We start from the raw sequence: 23596 nt of genomic DNA on the forward strand, positions 1-23596 counted from the left end.
TATTTCCTACAGTTTATTTAGTGTTCACGTACTTTATTATGATGGACAAATAGTTTCTCTCTAAAATAAAGCATTCAAGAAGTTCATGTTTAACCATGAGAAGTTTAAGTGAAATTTGCATGGCTGGGTTACAATATGGAAATCTGTCATTTAGGCACCTGAGTTTTCAAAAAGCAAACAAACCGTAGTAACACTAGCTTCCTGTTACACTGTAGAAAATTTCCCTTTCTGTTGATTAATTAATTTCAGATGAAAATTCATATAAGGACTTAAAAAGTAGTAGAGAGAAATCTACTAATGTGACTATAAAAAAGAACATTACAAACAGTGAAAAATACCACAAAGTGAAAAGGTACAGGGCAGGGTGGAAAAAATATTTGTAAGGTTGGAAAATAATTGTACCACATATAACAGGCAAAGGATAAGTCAATGAGAACAAGACAAGTAAAACCTATTTTTAAATGACAAAAAAAATGTAGAGCAAGTAACAGAATAAAATGCGGTGGCCTGTTGGGGAAGGTCATCACTGGTTGACCCAGGATCTGGACCTAGGCATCTGAAGGCTCCCCACTCCCTCCGCTGTATTTGGAATTGTGTGTTGCCATTGCTAGAAGCTGCCCAAGTACATAGACTTGAGATAGAAATATGCTGATGAGATTATTTGGACTTGGAATGTGACTGAACCCTGTTAAGGCTTCCTGTGTAAATGACTAACCCCAAGTAAGGCTTCTGTGTAAATTTTTTTTGTTATCCTCATTTGAGAACATCTTTTCATTGCTTTTAGAGAGAGGGGAAAAGGGGGAGAGAGAGAGAGAGAGAGAGAGAGAGAGAGAGACATTGATGCAAGAGAAACGTTGACTGGCTGCCTTCTTGCACATACCCCAAAGTGGCAACCTGGGTATGTACCCTAACCTAACCAAGAATCAAACCTGTGACCCTTTGGTCTGTGGTACACAGCTCCAACCAGCTGAGCCACACTGGCCAGGGCAAGGCTGCCACGTGGGTGCAGAAAACCACTTGTCTTGTGGTTGCCCACAACAAGCCTCCTAAGTCCCTTTGCTTATTGACCTGCCACCTAGCAATCTGGAATGATGTGCCTTTTTCTTCAGTGGCTCATCTGCAGGCTGATGAGTCCCAGATTTATACCTCCAGTCCCAACATCTTACTACACCCAGAGAGTTTAAAACCAAAATTTTACTGTCTACCTCCAAACCTATTCCTCTCTTCGATCACTGCAATGGTCTCCCTAAACCGTCTCCCTAAATCCCACCTTAGACCTAGTAGACCACTTCAGTCTACTCTCAACCCAGCAGTCAGAGCGATCCTTCCAAAATATAAACCAAATCAGATTAATCCTCTGATCAAAACTCACATACGTCTTCCTATACCCATCAGAGTAAAATCTAAAATCAGAGATATTATCTGCAAGGCCTCACCTGGTTTGTCCCAATCTCTTAAGCAGCTCACTCACTCAGTTCTAGCCATTACCAATTTCTGTGCCATTACACAAACATTCCAACCATGCTCCTATTTCAAGATCCTTACCCTCACTACTCGCTCTTCCTAGAGTGCTCTTTCCCCAAATATTCCTATGGCTTCTCCCTTACATCCTTCAGGTCACTGTTCAAATATCACCTGATCAGACAGTTTTCTTTATCACCTTTTATAAATACAAACTTCCTTCTATCTATCCACTCAACTACCCACAACCATAGCAGTCCTGCTAATCCTCACCCTGGTTTATTTTTCTCCATTGTCCAGATCTCCACTTGATATATATTTATTTGTTACTTCATTTTTTTCATTGCCTATCTCTTACCAAAACATTAAGCTTTATTAAGTCAGCAATTTCTATATTCTGTTTATTTAACATGTGTAAAATCTACAGAACGCCTAGTACATGGAAGTTACTCAACAAACATTACTGAAAAAAATAAATGAGTGAATAATAGAAAGAGGAGACATGACACAATGACCTTTAACAGCAAGAGAGGACAGTTTCACATGAAGGCAAGAGGGAGGGTTAAACAGCACAGGTCCCAGAGCTCACCAAGGTCCCACAAATCCAGCAGACTCCCAGAACTATCTGGGAGGAGGACTGTAATGCCAGAGAGGCAGGCAAAGGCAAGACCACAGAAATACTGTTTTGTGGAAGTCATGGCCATGATAGAAAAAAATAACTGCCCTGGCCAAGTAGCTCAGTTGGTTAAAGTGTTGTCCCATTACACCAAGTTTGAAAGTTTGATCCCTGGTCAGGACACATACAAGAATCAACCAATGAATGCATAAATAAGTGGAATAATAAATTGATAGCTCTCTCTTTCTGTCTCCCTCTCCTCTCTCTAAAATCAATCAATCAATAAATTTTTTAAAACACGAACTGATATGAAAAAATAAAATTTTACCACAGAGAAACCTCAACCAAGTAATCAAATTAACATCACCAGCAACTGGATAAATAAACATTATATGCTTTCTAATATGATACACCGAGACTACAATGAAACTTGTGACATTCCTGCCTAAAGCACATAAACCTGAATCAAATGATGAAAAAAAAAAAATTAAAAGAAAACATATTGAGGATATTCTATAAAATAATTGGCCTGTACTCTTCAAAAATACTAATGGCATGAAACACAAAGGCTCAGGATATGTTCTAGATGCAAAATGACTAATAGTTAAGACAACTGAATGGAATCGATGATCCTAAATTTTATTTTCCTAGAATTGACATTATTGAGATAATGGGTAAAATGTGAATACAGTAGGAAGATTAGATAATCTAATTTTCTGACTTTGATGACTATGTGGTTATGTAAGAGAATGCCCTTTTTCTTAAGAAATACACATAGGTATTTAGGGGTAGAGGGGACATTATAACTACAGTTACTCTCATAAACGTCAGAAAAAAACTGTTATATGAGAGAGTAAACAAGTATAACAAAATGTTACTATCTGTGATATCTGGATGAAAAAATATGGGACTTCTTTGTATTATTCGTATAATTTTATTGTAAGTCAGAAATTACATCAAAATAAAAATTGTAAGTAAAAAATAAATTAACAAAAAATGTTTGAAAATTATAATCAGGAAATATACTTCCAATGTACTACAGTGACTCCTATTTCAGATTTTTTAAAAATGAACTCATATATTCTCCTTTCAAGTTCAAACTTGCAGTCACGATGGCAGCATAGGCAAACATGGCTCACCTCTTCATACAACCACATCAAAATTACTACTAAAATATAGAACAACCATCACTCAGAAATGTCAGAAATCAAGATTAATGAAAGTCTGACCCTTTGTAATTAAAGAAACCACATCCATCCAGATAGGTAAGAGAGGCACAGATGCTGAATGGCTGGTCCCTCCCTCACATGTGGGTGGATAAAAATTTGAGATATCTTGGGAGTGAAGAGTCCCACCCCCACACCAGGCCCTTCATCCTAGGGTTCCAGTGCCAGGAAGATAAGTCCCCACAACTTCTGGCTGTAAAAACCAGCAGGTATTGAGTCAGTGGAATAAACTACTGAAGCCTCAAGCAGTTCCTTTTAAAGAACCCACACATGGACTGACCTACTCAGATTCACTCCCTCTGAACTCCAGCACTGGGATAGCAGCTTGAAAGGCACCAGTGGCAAAGAGGGAGGAACTGAAGTGTCTGGCATCAAGGTGAGCAGAGGGCACTGTCTCTTTTCTAAACACTCCCTCCACAGAGTCCACAAGCTAGTGCCATATCTGAGACTTCATCAACCTGGCTAATACTGTTTGACCTGCCTTGGAAATCCCCAGAGACTCCACCCCACCCAGTTTACGGGCCCACCCACCCAAGCTACTTTTCCATAGGAATGGCTGGCCTTGGCTCATGCTTCACAACTTCCTAAATCCTTTCAAATAAGCAACAGCTTACTTCAGTGAGCCCCTGGCCTGGCACTAGCAGCAGCCAGCCTAGAGTCAGAGTTGGCTTCTCCAGGGAATCTCCAAACTCAGCACAAGTAGCAGCCATCTCAGATTGCTTTACAGCTCTGACAGAATGACCCCAGGGAAAACACAGGTGAGGGATGACCTTGGTCTGCAGCACCCAGGAAACCCCAGGGCCAGCACGCCCAGTGGACAACTACCGACTACATAGGAGCACCATCACCCTGCCCCTGCAGAGCTGATCCTCCACGGAGGACGGGGGTTGGTGGTTGGCGGTCAGTGGTCCCAGCCAATCCTTGCAGCTGACTGGCTTGGGTAAATACCTCCCATTGATCTGCCAACAACAACCAAGGCTCAAGTACAAGAGGAGGGTATACTAAGCCCACACAGGGGGTGCACCTCAAGTACCTAGCTTGGGTGATAGGGGAGGCTGTGCCACTGGTCCTTCTAGGACACCTACTACAATAGGCCACACTACCAAGACATGGAGTCAAAGCTGCTTTACCTAATACATAGAAACAAACACAGGGAGGCTGCCAAAAGGAAGAGACAAAAGATTTACAGGAAACAACCATAAAGTGGATGAAGCGGAGAATCAAATCAGTGATCTGGAACATAAGGAATGAAAAAAACCAATCAGAACAACAGGAAGAAAAGAGAATCCAAAAAAACGAGGATACTATACGCAGCCTCTGGGACAACTTCAAGCGTTTCAATATTCGCATCATATAGATGCAAGAAGAGAAAGACCAAGAAATTGGAAATCTATTTGAAGAAATAATGAAAGAAAACTTTCCTAATTTAGTGAAGGAAATAGACATGCAAGTTCAGGAAGCAAAGAAAGTCCCAAGCAAGATGGATGCAAAGAAACCCACTCCAAGACACCTCATAACTAAAATGCCAAAGGTTAAAGATAAAGAGAGAATCTTATAAGCAACAAGAGAAAGCAGTGAGTTACCTACAGGGGAGCTCCTATAAGATTGTCATTTGATTTCTCAAAGGAAACTTTGTAGGCAAAAAGGAATTGGCGAGGAATATTTAAAGTAATGAAAAGCAGAGACTTACAGCCAAGACTGTTCTACCCAGCAAAGCTATTATTTTGAATCATTTAGAATCAAAGGGCAGATATAGAGCTTCCCAGACAAGAAAACACAATGGGTCATCATCATCAAACCATTATTATATGAAATGTTAAAGGGACTTACTTAAGGAAAAGAGGAAGGTCAAAAGTATGAACAATAAAATGGCAAAAAATACATATCTGTCAACAACTGAATCTAAAAAAAAAAAAAAAACCAAACTAAGCAAACAAGAACAGAGCCAGAATCATGGATACAGAGAGCGTTTTGGTGGTTGCCAGGTGGGAGGTGGGTGCAGGGGAATGGGTAAAGAGGTGAGGGGATTCAGAAATACAAATACCCATGGCTGGTGTGGCTCAGTGGATGAAGTGCCAGCCTGCAAACCAAAAGGTCACTGGTTCGATTCCCAGTCAAGGCACATGCCTGGGTTGTGGACCAGATCCCCAGTTGGGGGTGTGTGAGAGGCAAGCAATTTATATAATGTTTCTCTCAAACATCAATACTTCTCTCCCTCTCTTTCTTCTTCCCTTCCCCTCTCTCTAAAAATTAATAAAATACTTTAAAAAGAAGTACAAATAGGTAGTTACAGAATAGCCATAGAGATGTAAAGTACAGTATAGGAAATGGAGTAGCTGAAGAACTTATATATATGATCCATGAACATGAACAATGGTGGAGGAATTGCCTGAGGGTATGGGAGTGCTGAATGTAGGGAGGGCAAAGAGGGAAAAATCAAGACAACTATAATAGCATAATCAATAAAATATAACTAAATAAATAAAATAACTATGAAAGAAGGAAGTGTATAATACCACTAAACTAAGAATGTAACTTTAAAATATATTTTATTTATTTATTTATTTTTAGAGAGGGAATAAGAGAGGGAGATAAACATTGAGAGATACAGAGATCAGTTGCCTTGCCTACACACCCAGCTGGGGCCCTGGCCCGCAATCCAGGGTTGTGCCCTGACTGGGAATCAAACCAGCAATCTTTTAGTCTGGAAGCCAGTGCTCAATCCACTGAGCCATGCTAGCCAGGGCAGAATGTAACTTTTTAAATACTGTAGTACAGTCTACTGGACTAACATATTAGACCTTTTCTACATCAAAATTTCATTCCAAAACTAGAAATAAATAATACCATGAAGAAAAAATATAACACCAACCATCTAAGAAATACTGTTGTTTCTACAAAATAAGATTTCTATTTTAATTATTTAAGAACACATTTAGAGTGGAGGGGGAGTTTGAAGAGAGTAAAGAAGGTCAAATATATGGTGACAGAGGAGACTAAACCTTGAGCGATAAGCACACAATATAATATACAAATTAATATACAAATGATGTATTAAAATATTATAAACTTGAAGCTTATATAATAGTAACCAATATCACCCCAATAATTAAATTAAAAAATTTAAAAACACATTTAAAGTTAACATAATCTGAAAAATAACACCCATCATACTTTGAGGACTCAGTATGTCTTATATCAGTTGAAACATCCGTGTACTGTTGGTGGGAATGCAGACTGGTACAGCCATTGTGGAAAACAATATGAAGTATCCTTTTAAAAATTGAAGGTGGAACTCCCTTGTTGACCCAGCAGTTCCATTTCTGGGAATATACCCGAAAGATCCCAAACACCAATACAAAAATATATATGCACACCTATGTTTGTAGCAGTACTATTTACAATAGCCAAGATTTGGAAACAGCCTAAGTGCCCATCAGTGGATGAGTGGATAAAAAAGCTGGTACACTTACACAATGGAATACTATGCAGCAGTAGTAAAAAAAAAAAAAACAACAAGAAACTCTTAGAAACCCACATGATCTCACTTGCCTGTGGAATCTGATGAACACAATAAACTAAGGAACAAGACAGTAACAGAAGCTTAGATATACAGAACTGACTGATAGCTGCTGAAAAGGCCCAGGGGTAGGGGTGGGGGGATGAAAGAAGGAATTAACCAAAGAACATGTATGCACAATCCAATGACAGAGACAACAATGTGGGGATTGCCGTGGGGTTGGGAGAGGGTGGGGAAGGGCAGTAAAGTGGGAGTAATTGTAACAGCTTAAACAATAACAATAATTTAAAAAGAAATATTATAGAGAAACCTTAGAATAGTACAAATGTAAAGGAGTTGACTTTATGTGTTTAAATGAAGTTTCAATGAGCTATTTCTAAAAGGAGAAAAAAACAATGCAAAATTACCTTCATGGACTGTAATGCCACAATTATCACACTGAATTATTTCATCAGCATCTTCACTATTATCTCCAAGACAAACACAGCAAATCAGAATATGGTCCATTTTTTGAGAACTCCAGTTTTGACTCTTCTCAAGAATCAGCGAGTCCTAAGATTAAAATATATAAGAAAATTACATTTTTAAATTAAAAGGTAATTTTAACAAATAAAACTCTCACTTTATTTTATGCACTTCCAAAATTATGCTGCATTCTCTGTTGGGTTTTTTTTAGTAATTTTAGAGTATGCTACATTTGAGAAGTATATCTCTTTGTCAAGGACCCTGTAAGCACCCTCTAATTTTTCACTTCTCTGCAAGTCCCATATAACCTCTTCTCTAGGAAATGAGAAAGCAAACATGCAACTAACAACTCTACATCTGCCATTCTGAATTATAGTCTAACCTTTTAAACTAGGAGAAAGGAAAAATTAACCCATAAGTAATTATTAATCCTATACATTGGTTTAAAAAGAATAAAACATTAGGCTCCTACTCTTTGGAAACTTACAATCCTACCTAGGGAAGACAAGACACACATCTATTAAACAAGAATAAATCAATATAACATATAAGCAACTATGTATGTGATGTCACAGTTACAGACTCTATAATCCTTAAATGTATAAGGGGAATTCAGAAGTTCCAGTATTATCCACCTGCTGGATGATAGCTAGATGAGCACCTACCTAGGTATATCTGTGTATACAGGTACAGAAAACTATCTAAGAAAGGATCCAGTTGACTAGCTGCTAGAAGAGTCAGAGCACTCTACTAGGTTTATGTCAAGAAATATCTAATATAAACTGGTAATAAAGATACCAAGCAAATTGTAATGTAGGAGAAAGAAAGAGATGATAGATAAGTATAAAAAGATAAAATTTCAAGAGTTTGCTTCTTTTAATTTATACCATCTGCATTATGGATTTAAGCTTTAAAGGATAAGTTAGCAAGAGAATAATTCTTGTCATATTTAACAGATTGGGCTTAGTATTACATATAAAAGATAGCACTTGAGTCTATATATTTTAAGAACCTAACTATATCCAGAAAAAATAAATTATAAATTAGTTCCATATTATACATTCACTAAATATTAATTTACATTAATTTTTAAATATTTTTATGTTCTTTTAAATTAACTAATATTGCAAAAGTAGCAATAGCAATTTATGGCTTTTGAATGACACTCAAATGTAACAATAATACTCTTTCAATATATTTCTGTTTAATATATCTAAATTTGCAGTTGATCTATAAAATAAATCAGAAAAGAATGCAAAAGTCAACAAGGAGGTATGATGTTTCTTTCTCTTGAGAATCCTACTACTTTAAGTTTTATACATTGCTTCCTTTTGTTATAAAAGCAAACTAGTTTAAGGGCTTTAGCCATGGCAAGCAAATAAAGGTAAAAAACTTCCTAAAAAGAAAACACATGTTTTACAATACTTTGGCACAGTGAGCAAAAAAAAAAAAAATTTGCCCAGATTTTCATCCCATTAGCCATGTTTCAAATTTAACACATTTGACTTAGAGTCAAAAGTACTTTGCTTTCATTCTCATCTCTCATTTAATGGCTGTTGAACCCTGAAGCTGTAGTTTTCTCATCCGTAAAATGGGATGATAAAAATAATACCTACCTCATGGGGCTGTTGTGACAATTAACAAAATGTATGTAAAAACGTTCCCAAACCCTGGCTGGTGTGGCTCAGTGCACTGAGTGTCGGCCTGTGCACTGAAAGGTTGTTGGTTCAATTACCAGTCAGAGCACATGCCTGAGTTGTGGGCCAAGTCTCCACCTGGAGGCATGCGAGAGGCAACTGATCAATGTGTCTCTAGCACATTGCTGTTTCTCTCCCTCCCTTCCCCTCACACTAAAAGTACATTAAAAAACCCAAAATTCCCAAGACATATTAGGTAGGTACTCAATAAATGTTGATTTCTATTCTCTTTTCCTCTGTACTTCTTGTAGGTGGGTCAAAAGAGAAACATGAGCTGACCATTTATTACACTGAGGAATCTTCCTTGGAACCCTAAAAGAAAGGTTGTAAGCCTCAATGGCCATAGTTACTGTAACTTTTTCCTGTAGTTAATTCCAAAAAGACTTTCTTCTTATAATACTACATCTAAGTTTTTTAAGAAATCACAGACTAGGAAAAGACCTAACAAACAACCAGAGTTTGATGACAGAGAAGATACTAATGTTTATGGGCTTTGACAATATTTCTCTGGTGGAATTACAACAACAAATCAGCCCTTAAAAAAGGTTTATCCCTGTGGGAAACACAAATTTCTAAGGATCAGAAAAATTGACATCAACTGTTAGCTCTAATTCCATTACTTTCCTCTTTTTCTATTTTGCTAAAAAAAAAAAAAAAAAGTAAGTAGCTGAATTATATCTACACCAATTTCTATACATATTATCATTTAGAGGTAGAGGAAACAAATTTAACTGGTATCTCTGGCCTTCTGCTCCCAATTAGAAACTCTTACTAGAAATGTAATACTACCCAATCCAATCATTGACAGCCTAGCCTTCAATGGGAATTGAAGGAATCCTATTGAATAAACACATTCTCTTAAAAAAAGTATGTTCTAAGTGTTTTTAATAGATTAAACATGGATTTAAGCACACTTATAATCAAAATATAAAAGCCAATTTAGTATCAATTTTTATTAGCTTATTTCTAAAGCTGTATATTATATTCTAAGTTTCTGGAGAAAATAGTTAAGCTAACATTTTCACTACAATATATCATTTGAAAATAGTATTTTTACATAAAAATAGAAATTGGGAGTCAGTTTTGAGTAGCACAAGTTACCACCTAGAATATAACTTTAATATTGTGAAATAATTTATAGGAATCTAGCAGTGATTATAAGAATAAATGGGACACTACAGTAAATTAATTAAATTATGTCATTTTCCTTTGGGATTTAAAATTTATACCAAAAATGATATTATTGGCCAATGGTCTCTTATCTCATTGCTCTAAAGTATGTTTAGTGTTCATTTATGTGTGCATGCCACATAGATGATTATAAATAATGTACACAACAGGTTAAATTCTAAGTTGTGTGTGTTGTTGATAAAGGAAATTCCAGCACACTTCATGTAAAACCAGAATTAAAGAAATCTGTTGACTCGAAGAGAAATATAATCAGTATACCAAGAAGTTTGACCCATAGTTCTTCCTCTCTGTTTTTAAAGAAGGTTAAATTCTTAAGAATCTCAAGTAATTTTTGTACAGTGTTATAAATTGACTTTTTTAGGCCTTAGATAAATGTGTTTTATTTTGATGTATGTAAAAAGGCAATTGATTAGTAAATAAGAAGCCCTAAACATAGTGGCTGTTTATAATTTCAGCCAAATTTGTACCTTTTAATTAGCAAACCAGATGACAGCTGCCATTTCCTCATATGGCAAGACAATAATATCCATTTAATATAACTGACTCTTTTATTTAAAAAGAAAAAAACTTCCATCTGAAAATTTACTGATTTTTTTTTTTTTTTTTTGGTCATATATTAATCCAAAGCTCTAGTTTTAAAGTCCTGAAAATGGGAACCAGTCTCTGAAAATACTACACAGCCCTCCCCAAAAAATCTACTTCAGGAAACTAAAAGGCAAGGTAACCTTAGTGAATCTCAAAGCTTCAAGATAAAAGTTTGAAGACACATAATCATATTCTGAGCGGATTGTTCAAAATGCACCAAATTAAAAATGCCATAATACCATTGACAAAAGCAAAGTACCCATATGCAGAAAATGCCCTATTCTAGAAGAGTAGTTCTCAAGATGTAGTCTGGGAAATCTCCTTTAGGGAGGTCTGCAAGGTAAAGGCTGTTTTCATAGTATATTAAGGTTGTTTGCCTTTTTCACTCTCATTCATGGGTATAAGATTAAGTTTTTCACAAGCTACATGACATGGGATGGCATTATTGATCTGATAACTTATGTGCTTCCATATGTTTAATTTTTTCAAGTTTCAGTTTTAATTTGAAATGGTAAATATCAATATGTAGTCTATATAAATCAATATTTTTTAAAACCTCACTTGAGGATATGTTTATTGATTTCAGAGACAGATGAAGAGAGAGAAAGAGAAACATGGATTGGTTGTCTCCCATACATTCCCTGAATGGGGATTAAAACTGCAACCTAGGTATGTGCCCTGACTGGGAATCAAACCCACCATGTTTTTGGTGCATTGGACAACACTCCAAGCAACTGAGCCACCTGGCCAGGGCTGGATCCTCGATAATTTTTAAGAGTGTGAAGATGTTCTGAGACTAAAATGTTTGAGAACCACTACTCTAGAGTATTTTAGGACCTATAGCATAGATAGGTATGTTAAGGCCATTAACAGCCAATAGTTATACAAGGCCCCTGCTCAAAAAAAATATCAAATTCTCCTAAGAAACTTCAAAATTATTGAAGTTTCTGGGCATCATTTACATGAAACCCAACGTCCTTTCCCTGCAAAGCACTTGACAGAGCAGCCAAGAAAAAAGTGTACCTGCTTATCAACTAAATATAATTCTCTTATATACTACTAAAGCCACACTTTAGCTCTCTCTACTACAAGGTAGTACTTGAAAACTTAAAGTAAAAGCAGAGAAAAATGATACTTCAAATATAATCAAATATATACATATTAACTAATGGACCTAGAATAGCCAGGAAGATACAAACATTGGCTATAAGGCAACAAAGATAACCTTTAGTCCTCTTTTTATGAAGCCATGAATTTTAAAACATAAGATAAAATAATAATCTCAATTGATTCATTTTTTATTAAAATTTAATATATAATTTGAGTAACATTTAAATAGAACTAAAATAAAAAATGTTAAAGAATTACAATAATAGTCTTGGGAGGAAAACAGTTATCAAGCTTTCAGGTAGAATATTATTCAGGGGAAATTAATTTTCTGTAAGTTCTTCAACATTTCTACATAGGGCAGAGCAAAAGAAAAATTAACATAAAATAACAGAAGAGGAATTAATTTAGCTAATTAAGAAGAAACATCTTGCTGGTGTGGCTCAGCGGATTGAGCTCTGACCTGCAAACCAAAGGGTTGCTGGTTCAATTCCTAGTCAGGACACATGTCTGAGTTGTGGGCCAGGTCCCCAGTTAGGATGCATGAGAGGCAACCACACATTGACATTTCTCTCCCTCTCTTCCCCTCTCTCTAAAAATAAATAAATAAACTCTTTAAAAAAATAGAAGAAGAGACAAGGCACTTTTCCAAGAAATGCTCTGAAATCTCATTCCTTTGAGACTGTTAACATAAATATGTCAAGTCCCATTATTTACTAAAGTCTTTTCTGGTAGGAAAAACTAAACAGTGCATGTGGCCTTTAAATGTATCATAAAAATAGCCTACAATCTCTTCAGTAATACATTATGTATTACAGATTATTAACAAATGGATAATATACAGATTTTATGTGGTAAGTTTCTAAACATGAAGGTGTTCCCCACACCTTAGCATGACTCTAATCCACACTGACTCTATCATTAGCCAGCCTACTTCTGCAAATGTCAGGCAAATAAAAAGGAAGTGATGCTGCCAAAGGTAAATTACTCAGTAAATACAGATGTAATACTAAGTGCTATAAAATAAACTGGATACATACCTAAAAAGCAAATATGAACAATTGGATTTTCCATACTTCTATTTCCATAAATCAGCATTGAGAATATGGAATTGCCTGTGCTATATCATTATAAATACTATATTATATTCTGAATGACAATTTTTCTTTACCTAAAGATAAGAATTAGTAGAGCAATTGAGGCAAGCAACACTTTTCATATGAAAATGGGCAAACTAGAAGTTAAAAAATGTTTATAATCTAAAATATAAACTGTTGTTTCATATCCACTGACATATAACCCCTCATATATTATTTAAGAAAATCACCAAATTTTTAAGTTAAACTTAGTTATGATGGATAATCACTGCTATATAAAAGTTGTAAACAAAAGAAACGTAAAAGAATAAAGCTTAAAAGGAAAAGTTTTCTACCAGTTTAATCTATTGCAATGCTATGAAGAAAAAGAAAAAAAAATATAAGTGCTTGATAATGTGAAAGAAGTGAATTTTCATGACTATAAACATGCTAACAAAATGACAGATTTAATTCTAGTTCTACATGTGATATAACATGTGAGAAGACAACTCAATCTTTCTTTTCAAGAAAAACATATACATAAACACACAGACAAAAAGACACAAATGTGTTTGGCTGAAGAGTCTTGAATGTTGCATCTCGGGCCCAATGGACAAACCTAACTTTCAGTAGTAGAACTTCAAGTGGAAGAACTGAGTCATTACTGTAGCTTTATGATAGAAATGTTTGTTTTATGATAGAAATGTTTGTTTCCAGTTCTTTCTGGAGGGAACTTATTCACTAAATATCTGTAAACATATAGTTTGTACTTACTCCAGTGCATCTGAAGCAGAGATTTGGTGACTATTCTGATGATGGTGCTACAATTGGTAAAGAAATTAACCTTGAAAATGAATCTCTGAGAAAACTGGTAAGCTGTTTGTTGCCCTGTTCTAAAGTATTCTAAAAGTCTGACCTTTTATGTGGATATGAATATATCTAAGTTGAAAGAAAGGTGACCTTTCTCATAATCCAGTTAGCACCATTCAGCAATCCTATGAACAATGGGGTAAGAAAATAGAAAGGGGAAAGAAAAACGCTACCATTTCCCAAGTCTACGGTTATAAAAATATTCCTCTAAATATATAGACTGTGAGCTCCTTGAGAACGATGATTGTGAGCTCCTTGAGAACGGTGAGAATTAGTAGGTACTCAATAAAGGTTGGTTGGCCAAATGAGTAAATGCTATAGTTAGGGTGCTTATTCACTCTCACAATGTCTATAAATAGGATTTCAAGGAAGCCACTCGATAAAATTAGCAGAATGGTTTAGAGAATTCCCTTTTCCCCAGACATACAGATATCATAAAAATTGGGTTGATCTACCTCATTACTCTTGCTTTGAGATAATGTCAGGCTATCATTGGTCAGTTCCTCATCATCAGCACTGTTTCTGCTAAGAACTTTACTCTTCTTTTTCTTGCAACCCCCTTCACTGGCAGGGCTGCTATGATCTTCATCGTTGCCTTCATCATTCTCATCCTCATCACTCCCGCTTCCCTCATCTTCATCATCCTCATTGTCACCATCACTTCCTTCTTTCTGAGATGCAGATCTTCCCTTTCTCTTTCCTACAGTAGGTCGCCAATCATTATCATCTTCACTGTCATAGTCATCCATGTCATTCAGTTCTTCCATGGATACAAAATCCAAAAGGGGTCGATTTCGACGAAGATTCCACTTTTTTGGCTCACTGGCTTGTTCCTCTGTAGTCGTCGTTGCCGTGGGAACTGAAGGAGATGTGTTAACAGCAGGAGGACTTCTGGCTGGTGAGGTGGCAGCAGCAGAAGCAGCCACATTATCAGATACTGTTGCTTTTTCTTTCTCCTTCTCTCTCTCCTTCTCTTTCTCTTTTTCTTTCTCCTTCTCTTTTTCCTTGTCTTTCTCCTTTTTCTTTCTAGGTCTTTCTCCATTTTCTTCTTCTTCCTTCTTTTCCATTTTAACTAACTGTTTTTCTGATGACAGTATTTCCTCCTCTGCAGAGTTTTTATGTTGTTCTTCTTTTACTTTAATATCTTCATTCAGTTCTTCCTCTAAAATATTTTCTTCAGAATCACTACAGGAACCTTCTCCACTGTCCTTTGAGGGGTCTTCACTTCCATTACCACTCCCTTCAGAATCTGTTGAAAATATGAGAAAAAAAAACCACACATATGTATATACATACACACACACACACACAACGCTGACACAAATGAAACCACCAAAATCTGTGAGTAACTTGCAAAACAATATAAACAAATTTAAGTCAAAGGATGGTAGACATTATTAACCTGATTAAATAATAAATCAATGGAGTTGGTGTATGGTTTTAGTTCAATATAATACTAATGAAGATGAATATATGTAACTCTAAATTAAAATATGCTTTAAAAAGAAGAGCACTGTTTTGTCATATAACACATGCTATATCTGGTAGCCTAGAGGCATTAAAAGTAAATATCATTCTTTTTAAATTGGGCACTTGATTTTAACTTAATTATAATAGAATACACACCATATTTTTCTTCCTTTATATCTTCCTTTCATAAACTACATGGACTTACAATCATTGAGTCAAATCACAACAAGAAAGTCCCGGCCCAAATACCTTTGTTTTATCATTTCATGCTTTATCCAGCAAAATTAAACATAGATATTTAAGTCAGTCAACTTGTACCATCCCCCTAATATAGCAATCAATTTTAGAAGCACAAAGGACAGGGATGAGAAGAGATAATAGCAATGGAATAGAAAATGGAAGTTCTAAGAGAAATAACCAATTTTCCTGTTTTTAGGATACTTATTAGAATATCAATAAAAGAGTCATCTTAACTATCAAAAATTCTAGGCAGTCACTGCTATATCCCCTAGAATGAAAGAAGTTAATAATCTTCTTTAAAAACTAAGCTATCTTGGAAATGAGCATCCACAGGAGTCCCTAAAAAGATAGGCTAAGGACATTAGAGTTCACAGAAGACTTTGAATCTTCTGGCAAGTCTCTTCCGTTCCTGCCTAGCACATCCCAGGGCCTCTTAGCACCAACCCTACTCAGTAACCATCTAATCATCTCTATGCCTAATCAAATGAATAAAAATCTAAAATATCTGGGGAGAGGGATAAAGAGGAGGAGAAAAAAAGGAAAGAGAAAGGAGGAAGTGGGAAACAAACCAGTCATAGTCAGGTCATGGCCAACATCAACAGTAAAATCTGCAGGGTGATGAATATATTGCACCAATAACCAAGAAAAGGGTGACAATAAATGATGAAAAAAAATCTATGTTTCCACACAATTTTAATTTCTGTTAACGCAAGCAGCCTTAGCCTGTATTATTACTTGGGCATTAAATATAAAAGAAAGTTGTCTATGATTAGTACCTAGTGTTTAAATAGCTCAGAAATCCTTTACAAATGGCTGATTTAAAAAAAAAAAAAAATTCCTGCTAATTAAATCACATTTTTTTAAAAAAAGACTAACATTTAGCAGGTGTCAACTGACCTTATAAAATCATTGTCAATCTCTAGATTACCATGCAAGGTGCCCATAGCTTACTCAGGACTGTTGTGAAAATAACACTCTCATCCTAAACAATCTTGCATAGAACACCAAATCCTGTAGGTCAACAATTCCTTCCTTACCTGAAAATTTTGGAGCCATTTATGTTTCAGAATTTAGAGTTTTAAATAAATTTAGAAGGGTAGCATGGTAAATGCACAATATACGACACTAGCCCTTCCAGGGAAGCCTGTAGTCCTATCCTAAAGTCAAACACATTATTTCTGCAATAAAATTCATGAACATAAATGAGTATGATAAATAAATACTACAAATAAACTCCTACCAGTACCAGTCAGGTTTTCCTATCACATAACCTTGTGCCAAACTTAGAAAACACCTCTGGATTTGTTAGCTCCTTGAATTTCAAAATGTATGTGAGCCCAGTATCACTCACAAATAGGTGACTTCTTTCAGTCCAATAGCTCCACAAGTCATTAAGAAAATTTTGATTTCTTTTTTTTACTACCATTCACAATTAAACCCAACCTACCAAGAAAAACTACCTCTGGTAAAATAATAATTTCTAGATATTTTTAGATAAGGATAGAGTTGTCTAAACACTTCTAAGACAAAAAAAGAATCTCTGTGTACACTGACTAAAGAAAACTGTAATATCTTGCAAACAATATCATAATTAAGAGAGCTGGGAGAGGGAGAAAGGGTACTTTTCTTCTGCATTAATCTTCTAGAAGCCTTTTTAGAAATACCTAAAAAGTACTCCTAATTATTTTACCAATAAAAACATAACAATAGATAGAAAAGTGAGATTAGCTGTAGCACAAATGTGGGTACATAATCAAAACTAAGAGGAATCCAATTTTCCTATTAGTAAATTTTACAAAACATCAAGAATTTTAAAATTTTGTTTTGGTCGTTATTGCCAATACAAATCAATTAATTAATTTTCAAAGTAAAGGGAAATTTAATTGTTTTTATTTTATAATCATGCCTGAATAGAAAGCAAATTTTAAAAGATTTAAATGTTTTACATTTGTTAACATATTAGAAAAATGTGGGATTCTTCCACAAATCTGAATCATAGTAGCTTACCCAACCCTTCCTTCTCCAAATATAACATATTAGCCATACTCTACTTGCAGGCATCAGGAATATGTCAAATTTTATTTTTCTTTGATCTCTGAAAAATAACTTCATCTAATTAGTCACACTTCTTTTTGGTACATATGCACTTAAAGGATGGAGATAAAAATATTTAGTTACAAGCATAGCTTGGTAATAATGGTAATGAGAAAATAAGAGTCCTTGGCTATCTATATTTTTGTAAGCAACAAAGAAAAATTTCCTATCACAAAGAATGCAAACATAAAACTCTCTGCCATATTCCAAATCTATCACTCTTACACCTTTAAAAGAAAAAAAAAAAGAATAGACTAGAGAAGTAATTTAATACTTCAAATATACCTAATCTTGGTTATAAGGACTAGTGAATTCTAAGTCTGTAATAAAAAATTTTATATTAGAAAAAATATTTAAAATTAAATTTCTTACTTCCTATTCAGTTAAACAAAAGATAATCTTTCTCAAACACACACTATATCAAAATCTCTCTAATCAATAGCTATTTCAACTTATAGAATGTTACGGAATTTAAAAAAGCCAACCTAAAGAATCCCTTCACAATACTCAATGCTTAAGTTCTCCCCATGATAAATATCAAACAATATAACCAAAAACAAAGCAAAAACAAAACAAAACAAAAAAATATCATTTAAACCAGAGTTTTATGTTAACTTTGCAGTATGAAGAATCATCTTTGTTCATCAAATCTAATTACTTAATTATTCTGGTCACTGATATAGTTCAACATGATTAGTAGTATAACTACACACAATAGACAATAGACAGATCACCACTCTAATAGTTATTCAGCTATCATCTTGTGACCATTTTGACAAACCCTGCAGAGCTCTTTTAAAAAAGCCAATCAATCAACACAACTCACCCTCGAGTTCCAGCTGTGACAGTTTTGTCCCACAGTGGACATTTTTGGCAGTGTCTAGAGACAATGGTTGCCAAGAAAGGACTAGGGTGGAGGGTGCTAGGTAGGGAAGATGCTACTGGCATTTAGTTGAGTAGAAAACAGGGATGCTGTTTACAATATACCTGACAGGCCTCCACAACAAAGAACTATCTCAATAGTGTTGAGATTAAGAAACTGTGGTCTAGCCAATAAGGCTGCAATCTGACTTCATTCTACTTTCCCAGGCTCATCTCTTTTATTCTTCAGTCATGATCCAGAATTAATAAATGACATTTCCCAACCTCTGCACTTTTGATACTTAATGTTTCCCCACCGAGATTTCAGTTTCTAATTTAACTCTTATGTTCTCAATGAAATCTCCTAGATCAATCCAACCTAAAGTGGTCCCATTGCCTTTGAAAGACCTGACCTGCATAAATGATCAATCATGCCTTATATCATCTATCCATTATTTCATCTAATTATTCTAATATTATCACTATTTACTTGTGAATTCACCATAACATCTAAGTGCTTTTTAAACAATACTACAGATAGTCGATGAATGTATCTTGATCCATGTAAAGTCAGATTAAGCACAAATACCAAAGCAGTCTCAGCCTGACTTTTCCAGTTAAATTATTTTCTGACAATTTCACCTAATTAAACTAACTATGCCTTATAAAGTTAACCATCTTACTTTGGCCAGAGGGTTGGGGGACATAGCATTGCTATTTTGTCTCGTTTGGTAAAAGTAATATATGTACTTTTCTTCAAAAAAAAAAAAGTAATAGATGTACCTTTCTCCATTTATATAGCAGATTACTAAATGTAATCTATCCTAGCCCTAATCCGAGGTCCACACCCCAAATAAAACCACTTTACCTAGGCCAAACCATGAAATTGCCAATATTTGACAGTTTTATATCTACAAAACTGGTAATTTTATATTGTTTCATCTAACATTTCCATATATGGTTTTTCCGGTGGTTATCACCATAATTCTAATACACTTATGTCCTATTTTAGCACTTAGTAATTTTTAAATTTATTTGACTCTCCTCAGTCAAAAGTGAGATATTTAGCTCTACCTTCACATTAGAGAATTTTCAGTTCATAATTTTATAATGGTAGAGACTTATAAATGATTATTTTTTTAATTGACTTGAGGGATAGAGAAAGGAGAGAGAGAAACATCAATTTGCTGTTCTAATTATTTATGCATTTATTGCTTGATTCTTCTATGTGCCCTGACTGGGGACTGAACCACAACCTTGGTGTATGAATGGGGACAATGCTCCAACCAACTGAGCTAACTGGCCAGGGCGAGGCTTATAATTATTAACTTGTCAATTGTTTTGGCAGATTATTTTTGAGGAACATTCATCCTTTTCAATTTTTATCATCTAAGAAATACATGAATAAAATTATTATATCTGCAAAGGTCTTAAATATAATAACCTTTATCTAAAGAATTATCTATATTTATTCTTAAAGCCCAACAAAAATATGAAGTTTTGTGTCGGAATTTCAGACTTCAAAATAAAAACCAAAAGAAAATGATGCACAGAATCCAGATAAAAATTGAGGCCAATCAAGCTAAGCATTTTAACATTAAGTTCTAAGGAAGTCAATATATTGTTCATTCCAGAAATTGTTTTGAAAGAAGCTATGATTGACAAATGGCTAGCTACTATTTTTCCACTTTCAGTTTAATCTCCTATTCATAAGTAGGCTTGGGATTCCATAATGTTAACATGTTTGGAAACCAGTGATGAGTCTAATGGCTTATTTCATGTAAGACTCCAGCTGTCTCAGACAGAGAAAAGATTTGAACAGGAATTACTGGCAATCTAGAGTAAGCCAACATTTCAGCTGTGTGGGACACCAAGGTACCTTAACCAAGAGCAGAAAACATCATTCAATTTCTACTAACTCTGAACTATATTAAAGAAAATAATTTTCTATTAAACTCTTACTTGCAATAACATTAAGAACTACACAGATAAATTTTGACCTGGGATCACAAATTTAATATCCCCAGAAGCCAGGAAAGTAAATTATAAGTATAGCCAATGAGGTATTATGACAAGAGGGAATAGAAAGTATATAGATTTTTAGCACCTTTAGATTTTTTTTAATATAAAATTATCAGCTAACAAAACTCTTTAACACTGACCACAAATAATATAATTCCCATTAACTCTGATTAAGATTTAACAAAGTAAGATTCCAAATCTCTATTTAGCTTATACCATAAATGATTTTGAGAAAGTAGTTTGTATCGTTAAATTGTTTTAACCCTTGTAAAAGAGCAGTGATACCTGTGAATGACTCCATCTCAATAAGCAAAAAGAAAAAAAATCCACAAAATCAGAATTTACTACCACAAAAATAATTATGCAATACTTAGAGAAATTAAGCTTTGAAGTTTTTCACATAATGGTATTCAAATAAGTCATAATTTCTGAGACTTGGCTATTTTTGTCACACTTTATAATCTGGACCATAACAAACCAAGAAAACATTCTAGCCAATAATATTCTTATCTGCCAAGGTTTCTCCAACAGAACTAAAGTATGTTTAGATTTTACACTTTCCCCTTCCCATTCTTTCTCTTCTTTGGAAGTACCAAGCATCAGAGAGAATCAACTAAATGGAAGATAAAAAGAACAGAGAAGCAAAGGTTAAAAAATCAAGATAAACTTAACTTTGATTACTGGGAGTGACCTCAATTAGTCACTAGAACATCCAAGTAGTTTCAGTTTAAGATTACATCCTATCTCTTTTTAGGATCTAAGCAGAGAAAAGACTGTAAATTATGGAATCAAAAGAAATGGATTAGATCCATTATGGCTTGAGTGACCTCAGTTCCCCTGCCATCTGTAAAATAACATCTCCTTCACTGAGTTACTTTAAAAATTAAATGTGATTATAGAAACAAAAAGTTCTTAGTAAATCACAAGTGAATTCTGATTGCTGATGCTCTTAAAAGTAATAATAGAAACACAACCTAAATTCATCCCTTCCTATAATTACTAGCAGGGAAAAAGAAAGAAATGAAGGAAGCGGGTGGGAGGAGACAGAGGACTAAACCCAGGAAATTTTATAGAAGAATATTTTAAAACTGTTAAAGGGATGAAATTGGAAGGGCTTTCATTTCTCACTTTATTAAATTTCCATTCAAAAGGGGCAGAATTATAAGTAATTTTTATTGTTCATGTGTATCTTGGTATTTTCCACATAAAACATTTTAATATAATTTGTATCCATTCCTTAGATTCCTGAAATTAAAACTTTATATGTATCTCTATATGAGTTACAATGAAAAGATACAAAGTACAACATACTTTTCTGTTTTCCAATTTGTACAATGTAAATATATGACCTTTTTAAAAAGTTCGTTTTTAAAATCACAATATATAGAGCGAGCAAGCATGCTTTTACATCTCAGAGGTTTTTGAAAGGCCCAATCCACGAGGTCCAGCAGCTACTATGAAGCACAACGTTTTTTCCCTGGTCAGTTTTATTCTGGTAAGGGAGCTAATGCACAAAAAGTAAAACTCCCCTCGGAGGGTGCCCAGTGATCTGGAAAGAGAAGAACCCTGCTCAGGAGCAGTTCATGACTCTCATTACTTTCAGGATATTACTGTACCTGGTAATAACTCTCATTTTTTCTCCTCTATCCATAAAATAAACATAAATATATTTTCAAGTAATGAGTAGAGAAAATGTTTTTGCGTCTTTGGAATAAGTCTTCTGCCGACTCATTATCGAAGTATCAACAGAAACAGATGTAACGATAGGACCTAGTGATCGGATCTTAGGGAAATGTGGGAATTCAAGTGGACAGAATAAATGACGTCTATGTGCTTTTAACTTTAAATTGACATTTTAATCAAAACCGATTCTTAAAAAAAAAAAAAAGTCTGAAAATAAACCCAACTCCAGAAATCTGGGAAAGGGAAAAGAGAAACATTTACCTGAGGCATCTCCAACTTTAAAATCACTGTCATCTGAACTATCATAATCGAGAGCTTCTAGCAGAGAAGCTGCCAAAGGCTTCACCTGCCTCCTCTTGGAGCTGCGATCCACTGTAAAGGGGGGGAAAAAAATTACAGCGTCATTCAAAATCACACCAAGCACAGGGGAGAGCTGTGGTGCTGGAGGAAGGTCCAAAAGACCTGGTGCAGGGGATCTTTATCTAATTCAGTTCTCAGCAAAAGGTGTTGGGGGAGGGCCGGGCCGCAACGTGGGCAGCTCCAGCCACCGGGAACGGCGAAGGCGAGCCCGGGCCGGCAGAAATCGAAGCGGACCCTCTTGTACACCTTGTGATGCTTCGGTGACTCGCCCGTGATCCCTCATTTAGACACCGTGACAATCAACAGCAAGAAAACGCAAAGCCCGCGGACTAAAAGAAGCCCCGATCATTCCCGCGGGCCGTGACGGGGAAAGAGCCCACGACGGCCCCACCCGCCCGCGCTGCTGTCCCACCGGCTCCGGCTTCTAGGAAGGCTGAGACGGACCCTTCTCCCCGCGGAGGCCTCCGACACTTACTAAGGAATCCGTGCGGTGGTCGTGTGGAGGAGACCTAGGGAGAGGCTGCGAGAGCCCAGGCAGCGCCGAGGTCGGGGACTGAGACCGCGGGAACAGATCGGAAAGATGCTATTTAAAATCGGCGTCCCGCCGAGCCGACCGCGGCATCCCAGGCGCACCCCTACGGTCCCCGCCCGCACCCCACCCCCCGGCCCGCCCCCCGAGTCGTCCCGGAACCGGCTCCCGCCCCTTCCCACGGCGCTCCCCGGGCACAGGCGCCGTCCGGTCCCGGCAGCGTGGCCAACCCGGCAGGCCTGGGGAGTTAATTTCCCCCGTTAAAACTGTTAGAAAAAAAGAAAAAGAAAGAAAAACTTTATTAGCCTGCACCAAAAGCAACAACAACAAAAAAACAAAATTAGAGTTTGCACAGTCCGAGGCCGATTGCCTAAGACAATAGGGAAAGCAACGACCCGGATACAGCTCGGAAGGGAAGGAAGTAAAAACACAAGACGGAGCGGGGCCCCAAGTGCAGCAGAAGCCGAGAGCGCCTGCGCCGGGCTCGCAGACACTCTCCCTCCCGGAGAGGAAGCGAGCGGAG

At 35.9% G+C, this 23596-nt stretch overlaps 1 protein-coding gene across 4 annotated transcripts in view; it reads right to left on the bottom strand.

Annotated features, from left to right (window-relative positions):
* Positions 1-23185, bottom strand: part of PHF14 (PHD finger protein 14) — a 184636-nt gene extending 161451 nt beyond the window's left edge. For all 4 annotated transcript variants that reach the window (XM_090287178.1, XM_090287177.1, XM_090287179.1 and 1 more), the window contains exons 1-4: positions 23020-23185; positions 22446-22556; positions 14270-15063; positions 7231-7375 (exon numbers count right to left, since the gene is read on the bottom strand). In XM_090287178.1, the coding sequence (XP_090143304.1) occupies positions 7231-7375; positions 14270-15063; positions 22446-22556; position 23020 (1051 nt within the window). In that variant the 5' untranslated portion in view covers positions 23021-23185. The remainder of the gene's footprint in view (positions 1-7230; positions 7376-14269; positions 15064-22445; positions 22557-23019) is intronic.
* Positions 23186-23596: the final 411 nt, after the last annotated feature.

The sequence above is a fragment of the Furipterus horrens genome, unplaced genomic scaffold, assembly GCF_987537825.1.
Source record: "Furipterus horrens unplaced genomic scaffold, mFurHor1.1.pri manual_scaffold_9, whole genome shotgun sequence".
NCBI lineage: Eukaryota > Metazoa > Chordata > Mammalia > Chiroptera > Furipteridae > Furipterus > Furipterus horrens.